At 37.8% G+C, this 16267-nt stretch overlaps 2 protein-coding genes across 7 annotated transcripts in view; one reads left to right on the forward strand and one right to left on the reverse strand.

Annotated features, from left to right (window-relative positions):
• The window catches only part of LOC137253521 (uncharacterized), a 422466-nt gene that overhangs the window by 391912 nt on the left and 14287 nt on the right, over window positions 1-16267 (forward strand). The window lies entirely within an intron of this gene.
• LOC137254098 (myb-like protein P) lies at window positions 5364-8291 on the reverse strand. Of its 3 annotated transcripts, XM_067791810.1 has the most exons (4): window positions 8137-8232; window positions 7094-7124; window positions 6556-6619; window positions 5364-6480 (listed from the first exon to the last, which is right to left on the reverse strand). In XM_067791810.1, exons 3-4 carry the CDS (start codon window positions 6607-6609, stop codon window positions 5623-5625), a joined length of 912 nt encoding a protein of 303 aa, XP_067647911.1. In that variant the 5' UTR covers window positions 6610-6619; window positions 7094-7124; window positions 8137-8232; the 3' UTR covers window positions 5364-5622. The 3 variants fall into 3 exon arrangements, with proteins under 3 accessions (XP_067647911.1, XP_067647910.1, XP_067647912.1); XM_067791809.1 differs by lacking the exon at window positions 7094-7124 and having other exon boundaries at window positions 8137-8291; XM_067791811.1 differs by lacking the exons at window positions 7094-7124; window positions 8137-8232 and adding an exon at window positions 7794-7948.

A 16267-nucleotide genomic window follows, 5' to 3' on the forward strand; every position in this document is an offset into this window, starting at 1 on the left:
AGATAATTTTAATACATTTGAGAATTTTTTTTATAGAAAACATTTATTCACCATATGATTTCGTGGAACCATGGTGCAGACCGCTTCCCATGGCAGCCGTTTAAATGTACGGGAGCTACTCCGTCATCCTCAGACAGATCTTTGCATCGGGACTGAACAGTTGAACAGTCACACGCATGTCAGTGTGTCATGTGCAAAGGATGGTTCCATCGAACGGTGTGTTCTCGGCTAGATCATAACATTCGTCGACCCTGTCATTTCTTCAAAATTTTTGTAGCACCTTTCTGCTCCGTCTCTTCTCTTCTCTGCTCTGCTCTTCTCTTCTCTTCTCTTCCCTTCACTTTTTTAAAATTTTCAAGCACTTACCCTTCAAGAAAACTCGTGGGTAGATAGCAAGAAATATGGCTGCAAGTTTCTATTAATTTCTTTAAGGTGAATAGACAGTCTAAGCCGAGATAAATTTTAATACATTTGAGAATTTTTTTTATACAAAACATTTATTCACCATATGATTTCGTGGAACCATGGTGCAGACCGCTTCCCATGGCAGCCGTTTAAATGTACGGGAGCTACTCCGTCATCCTCAGACAGATCTTTGCATCGGGACTGAACAGTTGAACAGTCACACGCATGTCAGTGTGTCATGTGCAAGGATGGGTTCCATCGAACGGTGTGTTCTCGGCTAGATCATAACATTCGTCGACCCTGTCATTTCTTCAAAATTTTTGTAGCACCTTTCTGCTCCCGTCCTAGGTCGGCCCGTTGTTTACGCCTTGGCGCCTCCTTGCTTCTAGTAGCACTGCTGCTCAACAAGCCGCAAGTTCCCGCCGCAACTGGCACCCTGTGTCACCTTCAGCTCATACGGCCGCTCCTATGCATCATTACAATCTTCGTAGCATTGACAGAAGCAATTACGAGGACCAACATCTGCCTCCGTATTTTCCTTCTTTTTCCGATACCAACACACTAGTAGGTCAGTGAAACAGGCCCCTAGTCCCTATCAGTCTGTGCACTGTTCGGCAGCATAAAATATGAACGTGCTCATCTCACTGGTGAAATTTGTATTATTTTAGGGGGGGAGGAGGGCTGGGACATCGATAGAACAATGACCAAATATCCATAGCCTTCGGTGAGAAAGTTCTATCGGATGAGAAGAGATGCACGAGCGCTTTCTGCAAGAAATATGTAATGCGTCCCTTGGTCGGCAAATCTAGACGGCAAACCAACAGACACGCGCACAAGCATAAAGACAGCGCGTCTACTATTATCATTACCGCCAAAGAGGTTGAGCAGCTAAACTTGCTAAGCCACATAAAGCAGTAGGCCCGGCGGGATAGCCATGCCGACGCTTAAAAATCTTCGCTATCAGGGTCTAAAATACCTGGCGATCGTGTTAAATTTGTCTTTCTCCACTTTCTCCATCCCTGAAGAATGGCGAGGATGGTACCGCTCGGCCTGGAAAACCAGCTTACGTAGGATACTCATACTGTCCAATATCTCCTCTATCGCCAGTAGCCGGTAGATACTTGAAGCCCTCCTGCTTCCTTATTCACCTCAAGCCAGCGACTTGCGTCACCGCCTTAATGACATATATACAAATAAATTATATCTTTCATGTTCCCACTTCCTTCAGTCTAAGAAGGTGGCCTGCAAATTATCTGTGCGGTTGGCAAGCATCGGTGCAGTTCAGGAACGTAACGTCAAAACCTAGAAGAGCATGAAGCTGCAATTGGATCTAAAGTTCAGATTCGTTAAAACATATTCAAGTCCCTCGCTGCCATCACTGGGGGAAAAGCCAAAGTAACGCTCGTAGCCACTAATAAATCTATTGACTATCCGCTTGTATGCTACGCATTTTCGATACGGTCGCCGAGCTTAAAAGAAACACGATGGATTAAACTGCAGGACTGTCAAAATACCGCGCTCAGAAATGCTACGGGATTTCTTCTTATGTATGTCGCCTGAACATCATCTACACAGCTAGGCGAGAATACTCCCCATAAAGAAGGGAAATGAAATACTGAACAAACAGTTTCTGCTGAATACCACGACGTCTAGGGATCCCATAAGTAATCTAATTGAAGAGCTCCACCTCCCAGGAACTTAAGGCGTCATCTCCGTAAGCGCTATGTAGAAACTCGCCACTCAAAAATTCAGCCGTATGAAGAAAAGAAGCATGAAAAGGCTCTCAGAGACATCGGTAAAAAGTCGTCAAATGACTATGGCAATAAATGCCCGGCGAACCTTTCTCAAAGACTAATATCCTCAACTCGCATTTGTAGAAAGCAACCTCTTCAGGAAGACGCGCTTCATTCTAGCTCAACTTCAATCCGGATACTGTAATAGGCTAAACTCTTCCTTTTCCAGAATCCACTCCGACATACCCAATGTATTTCCCGCTTGGAACGTGTTCGCACATGAGGCCTACCATTATTTCAATTGCAATGTGGAACAAACGCATCCATATCTTTTTGGACAAAGCATGATCAAATACTTACAAAACACTTGTTTGAATTTGAAAAAGGTTTTTCTAAGCGAGGACGCCCTCGGCAAACACTTCGAGTGTATTTCTGCCATGAAAAGCTTCTCAGTGAAAATTCATTTGCCTTGCAGGAGGCGTTCGGAGTCAGCATAAAACATGTAACTCTGTCGCCAATGTGTGGGAAAATTAAAAGATGAGCTCGGCCTAAATCTCTTCGTACGCAAGTGGCGCCAAGTGTTTATTTTTATACTCAGTTGAGCAGAGCTCACAGAGTATATTAACTTTGATTGGATAACGGTTGGTTGTACAGGTATAAAGGAATCGAGATAGATATAGACTTCCATATATCAAAATCATCAGTATCGAAAAAAAATTTGATTGAGCCATGTCCGTCCGTCCGTCTGTCCGTTAACACGATAACTTGAGTAAATTTTGAGGTATCTTGATGAAATTTAGTATATAGATTCCCGGGCACTCATCTTAGATGGTTATTTAAAATGAACGATATCGGACTATAACCACGCCCACTTTTTCGATATCGAAAATTTCGAAAAACCGAAAAAATGCGATAATTCATTGCCAAAGGCGGTTAAAGCGATGAAACTTGGTAGATGGGTTGACGTTATGACGTAGAATAGAAAATTAGTAACGTTACTACTATTACTATATATGTGCTAAATAAAAATTAGCAAAATTGGATGAAGAACACGCCCACTCTTTAAAAAAAAATTTTTTTTAATTCAAATTTTAACAAAAAATTTAATATCTTTACTGTATATAAGTAAATTAAGTCAAAATTCAACTCCAGTAATGATATGATGCAACAAAATACAAAAATAAAAGAATACTTTTAATGCCATAACTCGAACAAAAATTTACCAATCCTTCTCAAAGTTGGTAGGGGCATAGATTCTATGACGGTAACTGTTCTCTGTGAAAATGGGTGGAAGCCACGCTCAGTTTTTATACACAGTCCACCGTCTGTCCTTCCGCTCGGCCGTTAACACAATAACTTGAGCAAAAACCGATATCTTTACTAAACTTAGCCCACGTACTTATCTGAACTCACTTTATCTTGGTATAAAAAATGGCCGAAATCCGACCATAACCACGCCCACTTTATCGATATCGAAAATTACGAAAAATGAAAAAAATGCCATAATTCTATACCAAATACGAAAAAAACTGATGAAACATGGTAACTGGATTGGTTTATTGACGCAAAATATAACTTTGGAAAAAACTTTGTAAAATGGGTGTGACACCTACCATATTAAGTAGAAGAAAATGAAAAAGTTCTACAAGGCGAAATCAACAGCCCTTGGAATCTTGGCAGGAATACTGTTAGTGGTATTGCATATATAAATAAATTAGCAGTACCCGACAGATGATTTTCTGGATCACCTGGTCCACATTTTGGTCGATATCGCGAGAACGCCTTCACATATACATCTAAGGGCCACTCGCTTGTAAAACCCTCATTAATACCTTTAATTTGATATCCATATCGTACAAACACATTCTAGAGTCACCCCTGGCCCACCCTAATGGCGATATCTCGAAAAGGCATCCACCTATAGACCTAATGCGCACTCCCTCTTAAAATGCTGAGTAACACCTTTCGTTTGATACCCATATCGTACAAACATTCTAGAGTCACCCCTGGCCCACCCTAATGGCGATATCTCGAAAAGGCGTCCACCTATAGACCTAATGCCCACTCCCTCTTAAAATGCTCAGTAACACCTTTCGTTTGATACCCATATCGTACAAACATTCTAGAGTCACCCCTGGCCCACCCTAATGGCGATATCTCGAAAAGGCGTCCACCTATAGACCTAATGCCCACTCCCTCTTAAAATGCTCAGTAACACCTATCATTTGATTCCCATATCGTACAAACACATTCTAGAGACACCCCTGGTCCACCTTTATGGCGATAACTCGAAACGGCGTCCACCTATGGAACTAAGGATCACTCCTTTTCAAAATACTCATTAACAGCTTTCATTTGATACCCATATCGTACAAACATATTCTAGAGTCACCCCTGGTCCACCTTTATGGCGATTTCTCACATTCCAGGGTTACCCTAGGTTCATTTTCCTACATGGTGATTTTCCTTATTTTGTCTCCATAGCTCTCAACTGAGTATGTATTGTTCGGTTACACCCGAACTTAGCCTTCCTTACTTGTTTTTATTAATTATGCTATTTTCCCTACTTTACCTACAAACGTGTTTGAATTGATAACGTCGAACTACATTAGAATTAAATTACGCAGATTCAATACTTCAATATTTTCGGTATTGACTTTCATAGATATCTATACATCCTTATATAAGGAACTTGCCAAGTTACTATATTCTTAGGCCCAGTTTTTCAGTGCGGGTTTAAACTGCAGTCAAAGTTGACTAGAGATTAACCCTGTCACTTCGGCCGTTTAGCTGAGATGAGCAGCAACATTTTATGTTATCGAACAAAGTGGCAAGGTTAATCAACTTTAACTGAGTTTAAACTCGCACTGAAAAACCGGACATTAAAAAAACTTGGCGCAATTTACCGAGCTTCTCTTCCAATTTTGTGTCGATCCCCTTGATTATACATTTCAGGGTTATGTAAGATGGGATTATGGTATGGGCACTATATAAGACAACGTTCTCTATTATGTCTGATATTTTATAGTTAACATGCTTATGCCTGGTTTTTATTGCGAGTTCAAAATCCAGTTAAAGTTGATTAGAGTTTAACCTTGCCACTTTGTTCGATAACATAAAATTTTACTGCTCATCTCAGCTTAAGCGGCGGATGTGGCAGCGTTAAACCCCCAGTCAATTGTTACTGTAATTTAAAGTCGCACTGTAAAACCGGCCAATAATGGGTGATTCTGTAATAAATTTTATTAAAAATTTAATAAAAAGGCGTTATAAATAAATAAAAAGAGTATGCATTTAACTTTTTATATTACATTCACATTTAGTCATGAACTCGAGTTTATGTGTCATCTTGAGGTTTAGAATCCGTATTAGGCACGAAAATACCCCATGAACTCGAGTTTGTGCCACAATGTGAATGTGAAAGGTTACAAATGTGCATAAGGATAGTTTTCTTTTGAAAAATCTTAGTTTTCCATCCTCCCTATTACGACTGACGTTTTCGGCGCAATAGATCTTCCTTCAAAGCACGCAAACGATCACGCTCAGCGCGCAGATCATCTGCTTGACTGCGTAAATCTGCTGTAAAATCGGTAAACATATTCATCATTGTTGAGAGCAGCTCCTCATTGGCAGTTTGTGATGGTGCATAGTTATTAAGAGTTCGTTCGTCATCTGTGATTGTTGCAGTATTTTCTAGTTTTGTAGGATCTATTGTCATATCGATGTTGCCTTCAGATGCCGATGCAATATTTGATTGAGCGGGTGTTGTGCTGGCCACAAATGGAGATTGTATATCTACATTTGTCGAAATATGCAATTTCCCCAATGCACTGTCCAAAGACGTTGCTAGAGCAGCTGTGTTACTATTTGGTGCACTTTTTGAGGCAATATGTTGCTCTATTTTGTCGGTTGTATTCATTATATTTTGTACATGTTTAAAACGTGCTTTCAATTTAGCTATTTCAGCTAATTTTTGCTGTAAGTACTCTGCAGTTTGAGGATTTTCGTCATCCTCGTCATTCGCAGTCGGATTTGCGGTTTGTGACGCAGGATTAGGATTTGGGGTATTACAAGCATTCAAATTGCTTGTTTGTTCTGTGACTTCATTCAAGGTTTCAGCCAGTGAAGTGGTTGCTTCACCCGCTTCAGGGGTTGGAACATTTTCATTGGTGGTATTGCTTACGTTTCCAGCTCTCCTATAGTGATTGCTCACATGCGTGAATTGCTGCTCATTCAAACGACTTAATGCGGCTGCACGCTGTCGCAGTACTTCCATTTCCTGCAGCAATTGCCGATGCTCCTCTTGCATTTCTTGCAATTGTCGTTGGGAGGCGAGCAGGCGCTGGAAAATTTGAATAATTGTTTAACTTCAAATATATGTTTTCAATTAACTAACTATATGTAAATATGTTCATACCTCACCAAGCGCTAAATTTTCCTGAGAAGGCGGTTTATTAAGATCGTTCACCATATTTGTTTATCTTGAAGAAAAAAATGTTGGTTAAATAAGAAAGGATAACTATTTTTAATTATTACTTTTCTATTTTAAATACTCTGGAACAAGTCTAAAAGCTAATACGTACATAACCTAAAGTAAAGTGTAAACAGTTCATTAATACATAAGTAACCCTGTAGGATACTTTAGTAACTACTTTCGGATACATAGCGTTCATTTACTTCAACAGTGTCATGACTGAGAAAACACAATCTTTCAGGAGAGCCATTCAAAGATTTCAACTCCCATATGATGCGTATATAAAGACAGACTTTAATTTTTATAGCCCGTTCTCAATTTTTAACGGTTTAGAAAGATTTGTTTACATAACATAGATCAGGATATTGAGTGCGTTTATATGTTACGAGCCGGAGCCGTACGCATCTTGCGCAACCAATATAAATGTATCTTATCAAATATCAACAAAAATCAGCTGTTCTATCAATCAATTAAAACTTACAGTTGCGCTGCCATCTAGCGCATGGTAGCAACTGCAAGTAATGCAGTGCAAATATTCACAATAGTTGCATAGTACAAATAGATTTCTTTGTGTGCTCACAATCGTTTATTTTTAACAAATTATTTTAACAAAATATAGCTAAACAAAAGCTCTACGACCAAAATTGTCCAAAGCTCGCTAATAGCCCAAATCTCCATCTTTACAACCAAAAATTTATTTAAAGATGTGGATTCCAAATAAAAATGATAATATAGTAGTTAAAAGTTCATTTTAGGCCAATTTCTCATAATTTAAGCCTGACATCTCTACTAAATCTCAGAAACACTATAGATATTAATACAGATTCTAAAATGTATGTAAAATACCTTTAAAGTAATTTATGATATGATATTTTTCCTATAATTCTATCAGAAGCTATGAGGATTTTTTGGCCAAACCCTACATTCATATGGCAAAATATCTATTTTGCAAAAGTGGAGGACTCGAAATCGGACTTAGAGCTATGGTGTCTTCAGCAATTTTTCTTAGAATCATCTGTAGATTACGCTTTTGCTATACTCCTGATGGAAAACAAAATTTGTCCCGCTCTAGTACATATGTATATAAAACCAGGTTTCCCACTGGACTTTAAAAGGAAAACTGGGGTCGTGAAATTTTATGGATGTGTTTTATCTTAATATCTTGAGACCATTACGCAAACCTTTAGGCACAAACAAGTTATTAAAATTAGATGAGAATTGGAAAAACATTTGTAGAGACTTAAAAATGCTTTAGGATGATTTCGTGTTTCAACACCCTGTACACACGTAAATGCATTGAAAAATTTCACGAACAAAATATGCTAAAAATAGTAAGCAGTAGTTTCATTGATGATTGCACAAAAACTAATTAAATCATGTATTAAAAATTTCAAATTTATATTCATATATACTATTTCACGTACTTATGTAGATATGTATATCGTTTGTAAGTGTTTATAAAATACATATGTATATAGGTATTTGTATTTGTATAAAATTATGATAAATAAAAATGTTACTCACAAAGAAATCTATCGTTTCGACTATAGCAAATAATGAAAATTCCGGAACGATTTCTTATGTAGCTACGAGCAACTCAAAAACGTCCGAACTCAAGCAGTCATCACACACGATTAGTACCGCAAACAGAATATTTAATACATAAAAATTGAGATAAAAGATTGTTCAGCGGCTTTACCGAACTAATTCTGATGCTCTTGTTTTGAGGAAATCAAAGAGAAAAAAAAAAGAAAATACAAACTTGTATACATATGTATGTGTGTATGTTTGATACATTTCTGTGTATTTATATTAAAGTACAGGTGCGTTAAATTGTTCGACAAAGCGGATGTGTAAGAGAAGAGTGCGATTTTCAAAATATGTAGAGGGACCATGGTGGAACCATACAAGGTGGCAGCACGGTGACATATATACAAACAAAAATTAAAGTTCCATGTACTTTGTTTTTGTAAATCGATGGACTAATGTCACTGCGCTGGAAGTTGTATCAAATCATATTAAAAAAAATCAGCTGTCTCCGTACTGCCACCTTGTAACTATACATATTTCCGCCATGGTAAGGATTTATAATGTATGAGAGTTTCCATCAAATTATACCCCTAATTAATAAATTGCATCTTCATGGTCCAGAAACTTCACGTAAGGCCACTCAATATTAATTTAAAATTTTTTCGCTTTTGGATATTGTGACGAAGTCGTAAACTTATTTCAAAATTAGTAATATTTAGGGTGCTCATCAGTTAATCGAAATCAATACTAAATTTCTTTTGACTTGACATTCTTTTGTACGGTGAATCATTAAAAATGATATAATAAAAAAAAAGGATATTTTTTAAAAACTTGTTTACGTAACTCAAACATGTTCCATCCTATGACAAATTTCGTATCGAGACAAACCGGTTTCGGCTTTGTGCCATCATCAGTGTCGATTTTCATTTTGATCTGTTGTTGTCGTTTGTCTTGTATTTATAGTTCGTAGGTAAATGTGTATGTGCTGCGTGTTCATTCAGAAACGAGTGTTCATTTTTACTTATCGGTTTGTGTGGCTGAATGGGGCAGGTAAAAATCAGTAATTCTAGTCGTTTGATTTTCTTTGTGAGTTTGTTGCTTTGGTCCGTTTATTGTTTATTTGTTGTTGTGTGTTTATCCGTTGTACCTGTGTGATTAATTTGTTTCTTGTAAACAAGTTTTGAAGGCTCAAATATTGTGTCAGAAATTTTCTTTATCTCTTCGTTTATTATTCTACTGTCGAATGTTTTATGTTTGTAGATTTCGATGTTTTCGAGTAAGTTTAAACGTCGGCCTTTTCCTTGTATTTGAAGCACCCTGACTATTTTATTGATGTTTGCTGGGGAACATTTTTTTCGACCATGTCCTTCTCGAAGCTGGACTCTGTTATAATGTTTGGATTCCGTGTTTTTTTGTTGTAATCTCTATTGTGTTCTCTGAACCTCGGTCTTATTTGCCGTTTTGTTTGTCCTATGTAACTGTGTTGGCATCAGCAGGTAAGCTTGTTTACGCCGTGTCTGCTAACGGATCCTCCGAGGATTTAGTTTTAGTTCTTAGTTTTCGCCCTAGATTGTTCGATGTTTTGAACGCTGTGTTAATGTTGTTTTTTTTTTTATAGTTTGCCAATTTACATGTTGCGGCGGCCACCGTGGTGTGATGGTAGCGTGCTCCGCCTACCACACCGTATGCCCTGGGTTCACACCCCGGGCAAAGCAACATGAACATTTTAGAAATAATGTTTTTCAATTCGAAGAAAATTTTTCTAAGCGGGGTCGCCCCTCGGCAGTGTTTGGCAAGCGCTCCGGGTGTATTTCTGCCACGACAAGCTCTCAGTGAACACTCATCTGCCTTGCAGATGCCGTTCGGAGTCGGCATAAGACATGTGGGTCCAGTCCGGCCAATTTGCAGGGAAAATCAAGAGGAGCACGACGCAAATTGGAAGACAAGCTCCGCCTTAGATCTCTTCGGAGGTTATCGCGCCTTACATTTTATTTATTTTTACATGTTGCCATTCCAGTATGTACCCTAGTTGTCCAAGTGTTATTATTTTCCTTTTCATAATGTTTTTTTTGATTCCTTTTAATTATTGTTTTGGTTTGGAAGGACGCATGGTACTGATTTCGCCTTGGGTATCCCTAACGTGTTCAACCTAAGACGATTGTCACAGGTATCATTGTGCTACTTCTTTTGAACTGCTGTGCCTGTTGTCTCCACCTGTCTTCGACGTTGCCCTCAAGATCTCTAGCAGATACAGCGGTATTCTCAAAGGTGCCCCCCATAAATTCAGAAAGCAAAAATTTAGAAACACATTTTTTCAGAAAACATTAGTCAGAACCCTTTTTTCAGAAAGACAAAATTCAGAGATCAAAACTCAGAGGTCAAATTTCAGAAGTCAAATTGCAGAAGTGAAAATTCAGAAGTCAAATTTCAGAAGGCAAAATTCATAAGTTAAAATTCAGAAAGTAATCAGAACGACAGAAAAAACATAAATTTTTTCTCAAATTTCAGAAATAGTCTAGGAGCACACTGCAAAAAAACATGTTGCATGTTGTATTCAAATGGGCCAGTATAACTCATTTACTGGATAAGTACTTGAGTCAAAGCCCTTAATTTTCTTCATACATTTTTCATTATATTTTGTTGTTCCGTACATCCTTTGCAAAATTTGTAACATTGCATTGTTGATACTGGCGCAGCATTTCACATTATACATATTACAAGTGAATTCTTGTAGAACTTCCATCTTGTTTTCATCACATACATCGGTTGGATCAGTAAGAGAAGCGAACGCTTGTTGAAAAAGTTTATTACCTTCCAAAATTTTAAAAGGCCTCGCTTCCCCTCGATTAAAAATCGACGCCGTATAATCACATCCAGTGAAAGCATGATATGCTGGCAGAGCTAAGCACAATGTATAACAAGGATGGACGCTAGTTCCGAACAATCTATGCACTCTTGATCTAGGATGCGATTCTTTTTCCTTGACTGAGGACAAGCCAGCCAAATTTGCTTGTCAGGAACTTTGTATAAATTACTTAGTAAAATAATCAGAACATCAGTATCCGTGGCTTTTACGAGAATTTTTGAGTTGGGCGCCAATTTCGATATATGAAACATTATTCTGGTAACAGCCTCTTCGTGCTGGCATTCCAAATTTCCTTCCACTTTTTTAACAACATGGTTGTCTGAAACGCAAAACGAAAAACACTGCTCCTCAACTATTTTGAAAATTTTCTTGTCTTGTAGAACAACCGCCATTTCGTCATTCTCTCAATGAGTTGCTAAGAATCTCACGAAGCACTCTTTAAAACGAAAAATTTTCAAGCTACCTACAAAGTCATTTGGACGTGGTTGAAGCGGACCACGTATAGTCAGCCTTTGAAGATCTTTGATAGATGGATGAAAGTATCTATCGAAGACTATATGAATTTCTGTTGACGAAGTGCTACATACCCTTTGCAAGATAGATTCGGCCAACTTTCCGCATGTTTGTGGGAGTGAGGCTCCAAGATGATATAAAAAAGAGAGACCGTCGATTATATCCACATTAACAGAAGGGGGACACACTGGGTTGGCGCGAGATGTCAAAAGTTTTGCCAACGCTGATTTTTCGGTACGATCCATTTCTCCCGAATACTGAAAAATTGCTGGAGGTACTGGAGCTAGTGGAAAAGTGAGACGAAATTCAATATTTACTTTTTTTCGCAGCTAAACCCAAAAGCCTTCCAAAAACATCTCTTTATATCTTAAGCAAAGCCGATTTGCTTCCATATTTACTGCAAAGTTTCTTTTTTGCACACTGAGAGGAAAAATTGGCTATTATATTCCGCTCATTCGGTTTTTCAAAACTACCGGGTGCCGCAGAAAAAATTTTCCATAAAAGTTACCTTCTGTTTTTTCCCCAGTGACACGACGTTTAAAAGGAAGTCTGCAACTTCAGATGAAGTTGCTCTACCAGTGGATATATTGAAGAGAACGTCGTTGTGATTATTTGAAGGAAATTAATTTATTGACTTTTTGACAACCGAAATTACGCTTTCGAGATTATTTCGGTCTTTTTAGATTAAATTCTGCAATGCATATGAATGAATATCATCACTGCTTGTAAGTACGGCCTGTTGGAATACGTGAGATAATACTCAGGTCGCATACTGTGACTAAACCCATCGTTGCCTGGCTGAAGTCGAATTTGTGAAGTGGGTTATACCTGTAACACTTGAACAGGTCAGCTGCATTAGCATCGATGGTTTGTTCAAGGGTACTGTCCACCGGTGGTCTAGCTAATTTATTTTTTGTGCGCTTTACACCAAACGCTCCACGTTTCAATTCTTGAATAAGAGTTGAAATTTCTATTTGTAGCACCGGCTTATAATAATTGAATATTCAATTGAATATTCAATTATTATAATGTTTTTCTAAGAGAAACTGAAAAGAAAGAAATAGACATTTCTGGCATATTGCGATGGTACCATTTCGAAACCGAATTCATCGTCAGTAAAAGTTTCTTTCTTCCTTTTCAGTTTCTCTTAGAAAAACATAATAATTGAATATTCAATTATTATAAGCCGGTATTAAGCTCATGAAATTTCTATTTTTAAATCAGCCTAGCGTAATTGGGTTGATTCAGCGCAAAGAATAAGTTGCACATTTCATCGATGCCAATTATGTCATATATATGACTTTTGTACACTGTTGTTGTGTTTGTAGAATATTATATGAATCAACCTACGAAAAAGGGGTTTTTGATCCCTAACTCTAAAATTTGAGGGTCTATTAGACACCCTAAATATGCAGATTTTATGTGCTCGAATAGACCAACTAATTGAGGTATATGTATCTCGCCAAGAGAATATTTTCACTGCCAAACAGTGTAATTCATATTACATGATGATGCACTAAAATGCAATTTTCTTAAAAAGCGCTCGGGGAATTTTCGTAAACTTTTATTGCTGGGCTTAATTTAACTCACAAAGAAGGAATCCACAAAAAAACCGAGATAGTATGACTTTGGAATAAAACATAGTTCAAGCATACCGTGTCCTTTGAACCGACTTGCTAAGGGTTTCTTCCAGGATAGGAGGCGGCAAATCGGTACTTTTGGGGTCGGGGCGTTGGCCAACTCTCATAACTTGAACATTTTATTTGAATACACTATGCAACATATTTTCGCCGAAAATTGACTTTTCATCGACGAATTACGACGATCCTGCCAAGCTAGGATCTGTCAAGTCCACGGTTTGAGGTTGCCCCAGATACCAGTAAATGAGTTATACTGATCCCATTTGAATTCAACATGCAACATGTTTTTTCAGTCGGCTCCCCTACTAAAACGTTTATTTTTTTGGAAGGAATTATGTATAAAGAAAAAGTAGTACAATCTAAAATTTTTAATTATGTGCAATAGCAAGCATGTAATTAATTAATTTTTTTCGCGTTTATCTTTTTCAAATGAATTTACAATTTTTGTTATTATATCGGCCTAGTGATTTGTAAGATCGCGGATTCGAATCGAGCTCAAGGCCTAACAATAATTATTTTATCATTATTATTGTTATGATGCATTTTTTCTTAATTGAAAAAATTTTAAATTCGAATAGAAGAAAGAAAAAAATTTGGATAACTGCCAAAGCTCGTTGCATAGACCCATTTCGGGAACTGCTAAATTCCTTCTTCGGCAACGTTTAGGCGCCGCTGCTATAGCCATTAAGCTATCCCAGCGGTTGTTTGTTTGTCTTCATTATTTCTACTTCTACCCTGTTTCTTGCCAATTGATATTCCACAGCACTGCGACATCTGTTGCAGAATGGATGTGAAAATTGGACTTGTTTCATGGCAATGATGCCATAGTGTCATATTTATTGACACTTTTTCGCGTGCTCTGGGATGTATTAACAATTTTTGTTGCTTCAGTTAAGAAAAAATTTATCAAAAACAATAATAATGATAAAATAATTATTGTTAGGCCTTGAGCTCGATTCGAACTCGCGATCTTTAGAATTTAGAGTATTAAAAAAAAAGAACGAAGTCTTTATATTTTTTCTTGCGTTTCCGATATGGCTCGCCTCCAGCGGAAAATTGCTGCAGTTTTGTTTTTGTTATTGCCTGTTCGTTTTTTATTTTATTTATGCAATTAAATATGTTAGGGTTTTCCCAAACGAACTTCGAATGACGTTGTGCCACCTTTCGATGGAATTATTTGTACGGACTTCACCCAATTTCGTGATATTATACATATTCCATAATTCGATTGAATATAACGCCTTCTTTCGACGTTGCTGTGTTCCACGCTGAAAAAATTCAGAAGTAAAATTTCAGAAGTTAAAATTCAGAAAGTAATCAGACAGCAAAAAACATAAAATTTTCACTTCTGAAATTTGACTTCTGAAATTTGACTTCCGAATTTTGACTTCTGAAATTTGATTTCTGAATTTTGGTTTCTGAAAAAACGGTTCTGACTAATGTTTTCTGAAAAATTGTGTTTCTGAATTTTTGTTTTCTGAATTTATGGGGGAACCATTCTCAAAGACTAATTTTCCACATTCGAAAGTTTTTTTGCATCAACTGCTTTGGTCCCTCAGATCGTCTTCAATAAGTTCAAGCTTGATTTAAATGGTATAATTTGGGAACAAATAGCAGGTAGCTATGTGCAGTTTCATATACATAGATAAATAACAGCTAACAACAATGTCAAGGAAACATTATTCATAAATGACAACTCATGTTATCTATATCAAACAAGTAAGGAAGGTTAAGTTCGGGTGTAACCGAACATTACATACTCAGTTGAGAGCTATGGTGACAACATAAGGGAAAATAACCATGTAGGAAAATGAACCGAGGGAAACCCTGGAATGTGTTTGTATGACATGTGTATCAAATGAAAGGCATTAAAGAGTATTTTATGAGGGAGTGGGCCATAGTTTTATAGGTGGACGCCATTTAGGGATATAGCCATAAAGGTGGATCAGGGTTGACTCTAGAATGCGTTTGTACAATATGGGTATCAAATGAAAGGTGTTAATGAGGGTTTTAAAAGGGAGTGGTGGTTGTTGTATAGGTGGTCGCCTTTTCGAGATATCGCCATAAAGGTGGACCAGGGGTGACTCTAGAATGCGTTTGTACGATATGGGTATCAAATGAAAGTAGTTAATGAGTATTTTAAAAGGGAGTAATCCTTAGTTCCATAGGTGGACGCCGTTTCGAGATATCGCCATAAAGGTGGACCAGGGTGACCCTAGAATTTGTTTGTACAATACGGGCATCAAACGAAAGGTGTTAATGGGTATTTTAAAAGGGAGTGGGCCTTAGTTCTGTAGGTGGACGCCGTTTCGAAATATCGCCATAAAGGTGGACCAGGGGTGACTCTAGAATGTGTTTGTACGATATGGGTATCAAATTAAAGGTATTAATGAGAGTTTTAAAAGGGAGTGGTGGTTGTTGTATAGGTGGTCGCCTTTTCGAGATATCGCCATAAAGGTGGACCAGGGGTGACTCTAGAATGCGTTTGTACGATATGGGTATCAAATGAAACGTGTTAATGAGTATTTTAAAAGGGAGTAATCCTTAGTTCCATAGGTGGACGCCGTTTCGAGATATCGCCACAAAGGTGGACCAGGGGTGACCCTAGAATTTGTTTGTACAATATGGGCATCAAACGAATGGTGTTAATAAGTATTTTAAAAGGGAGTGGGCCTTAGTTCTATATGTGGATGCCGTTTCGAAATATCGCCATAAAGCTGGACCAGGGGTGACTCTAGAATGTGTTTGTACGATATGGGTATCAAATTAAAGGTATTAATGAGAGTTTTAAAAGGGAGTGGTGGTTGTTGTATAGGTGGTCGCCTTTTCGAGATATCGCCATAAAGGTGGACCAGGGGTGACTCTAGAATGCGTTTGTACGATATGGGTATCAAATGAAACGTGTTAATGAGTATTTTAAAAGGGAGTGGGCCTTAGTTCCATAGGTGGACGCCGTTTCGAGATATCGCCATAAAGGTGGACCAGGGGTGACCCTAGAATTTGTTTGTACAATATGGGTATCAAAAGAAAGGTGTTAATGAGTATTTTAAAAGGGAGTAATCCTTAGTTCCATAGGTGGACGCCGTTTCGAGATATCGCCATAAAG

Source organism: Eurosta solidaginis, chromosome 5, assembly GCF_040869045.1.
Source record: "Eurosta solidaginis isolate ZX-2024a chromosome 5, ASM4086904v1, whole genome shotgun sequence".
NCBI classification, from domain to species: Eukaryota; Metazoa; Arthropoda; class Insecta; order Diptera; family Tephritidae; genus Eurosta; species Eurosta solidaginis.

Bases quoted from the DNA above. Each gene is read 5' to 3' on its own strand.
- LOC137254098 (XM_067791809.1), bottom strand. From the start codon at position 6,609: ATGGTGAACGATCTTAATAAACCGCCTTCTCAGGAAAATTTAGCGCTT. The intron at 6,481-6,555 runs GTATGAACATAT...CAAATTTTCCAG, and splicing joins AAAATTTAGCGCTTGGTGAG to CGCCTGCTCGCCTCCCAACG.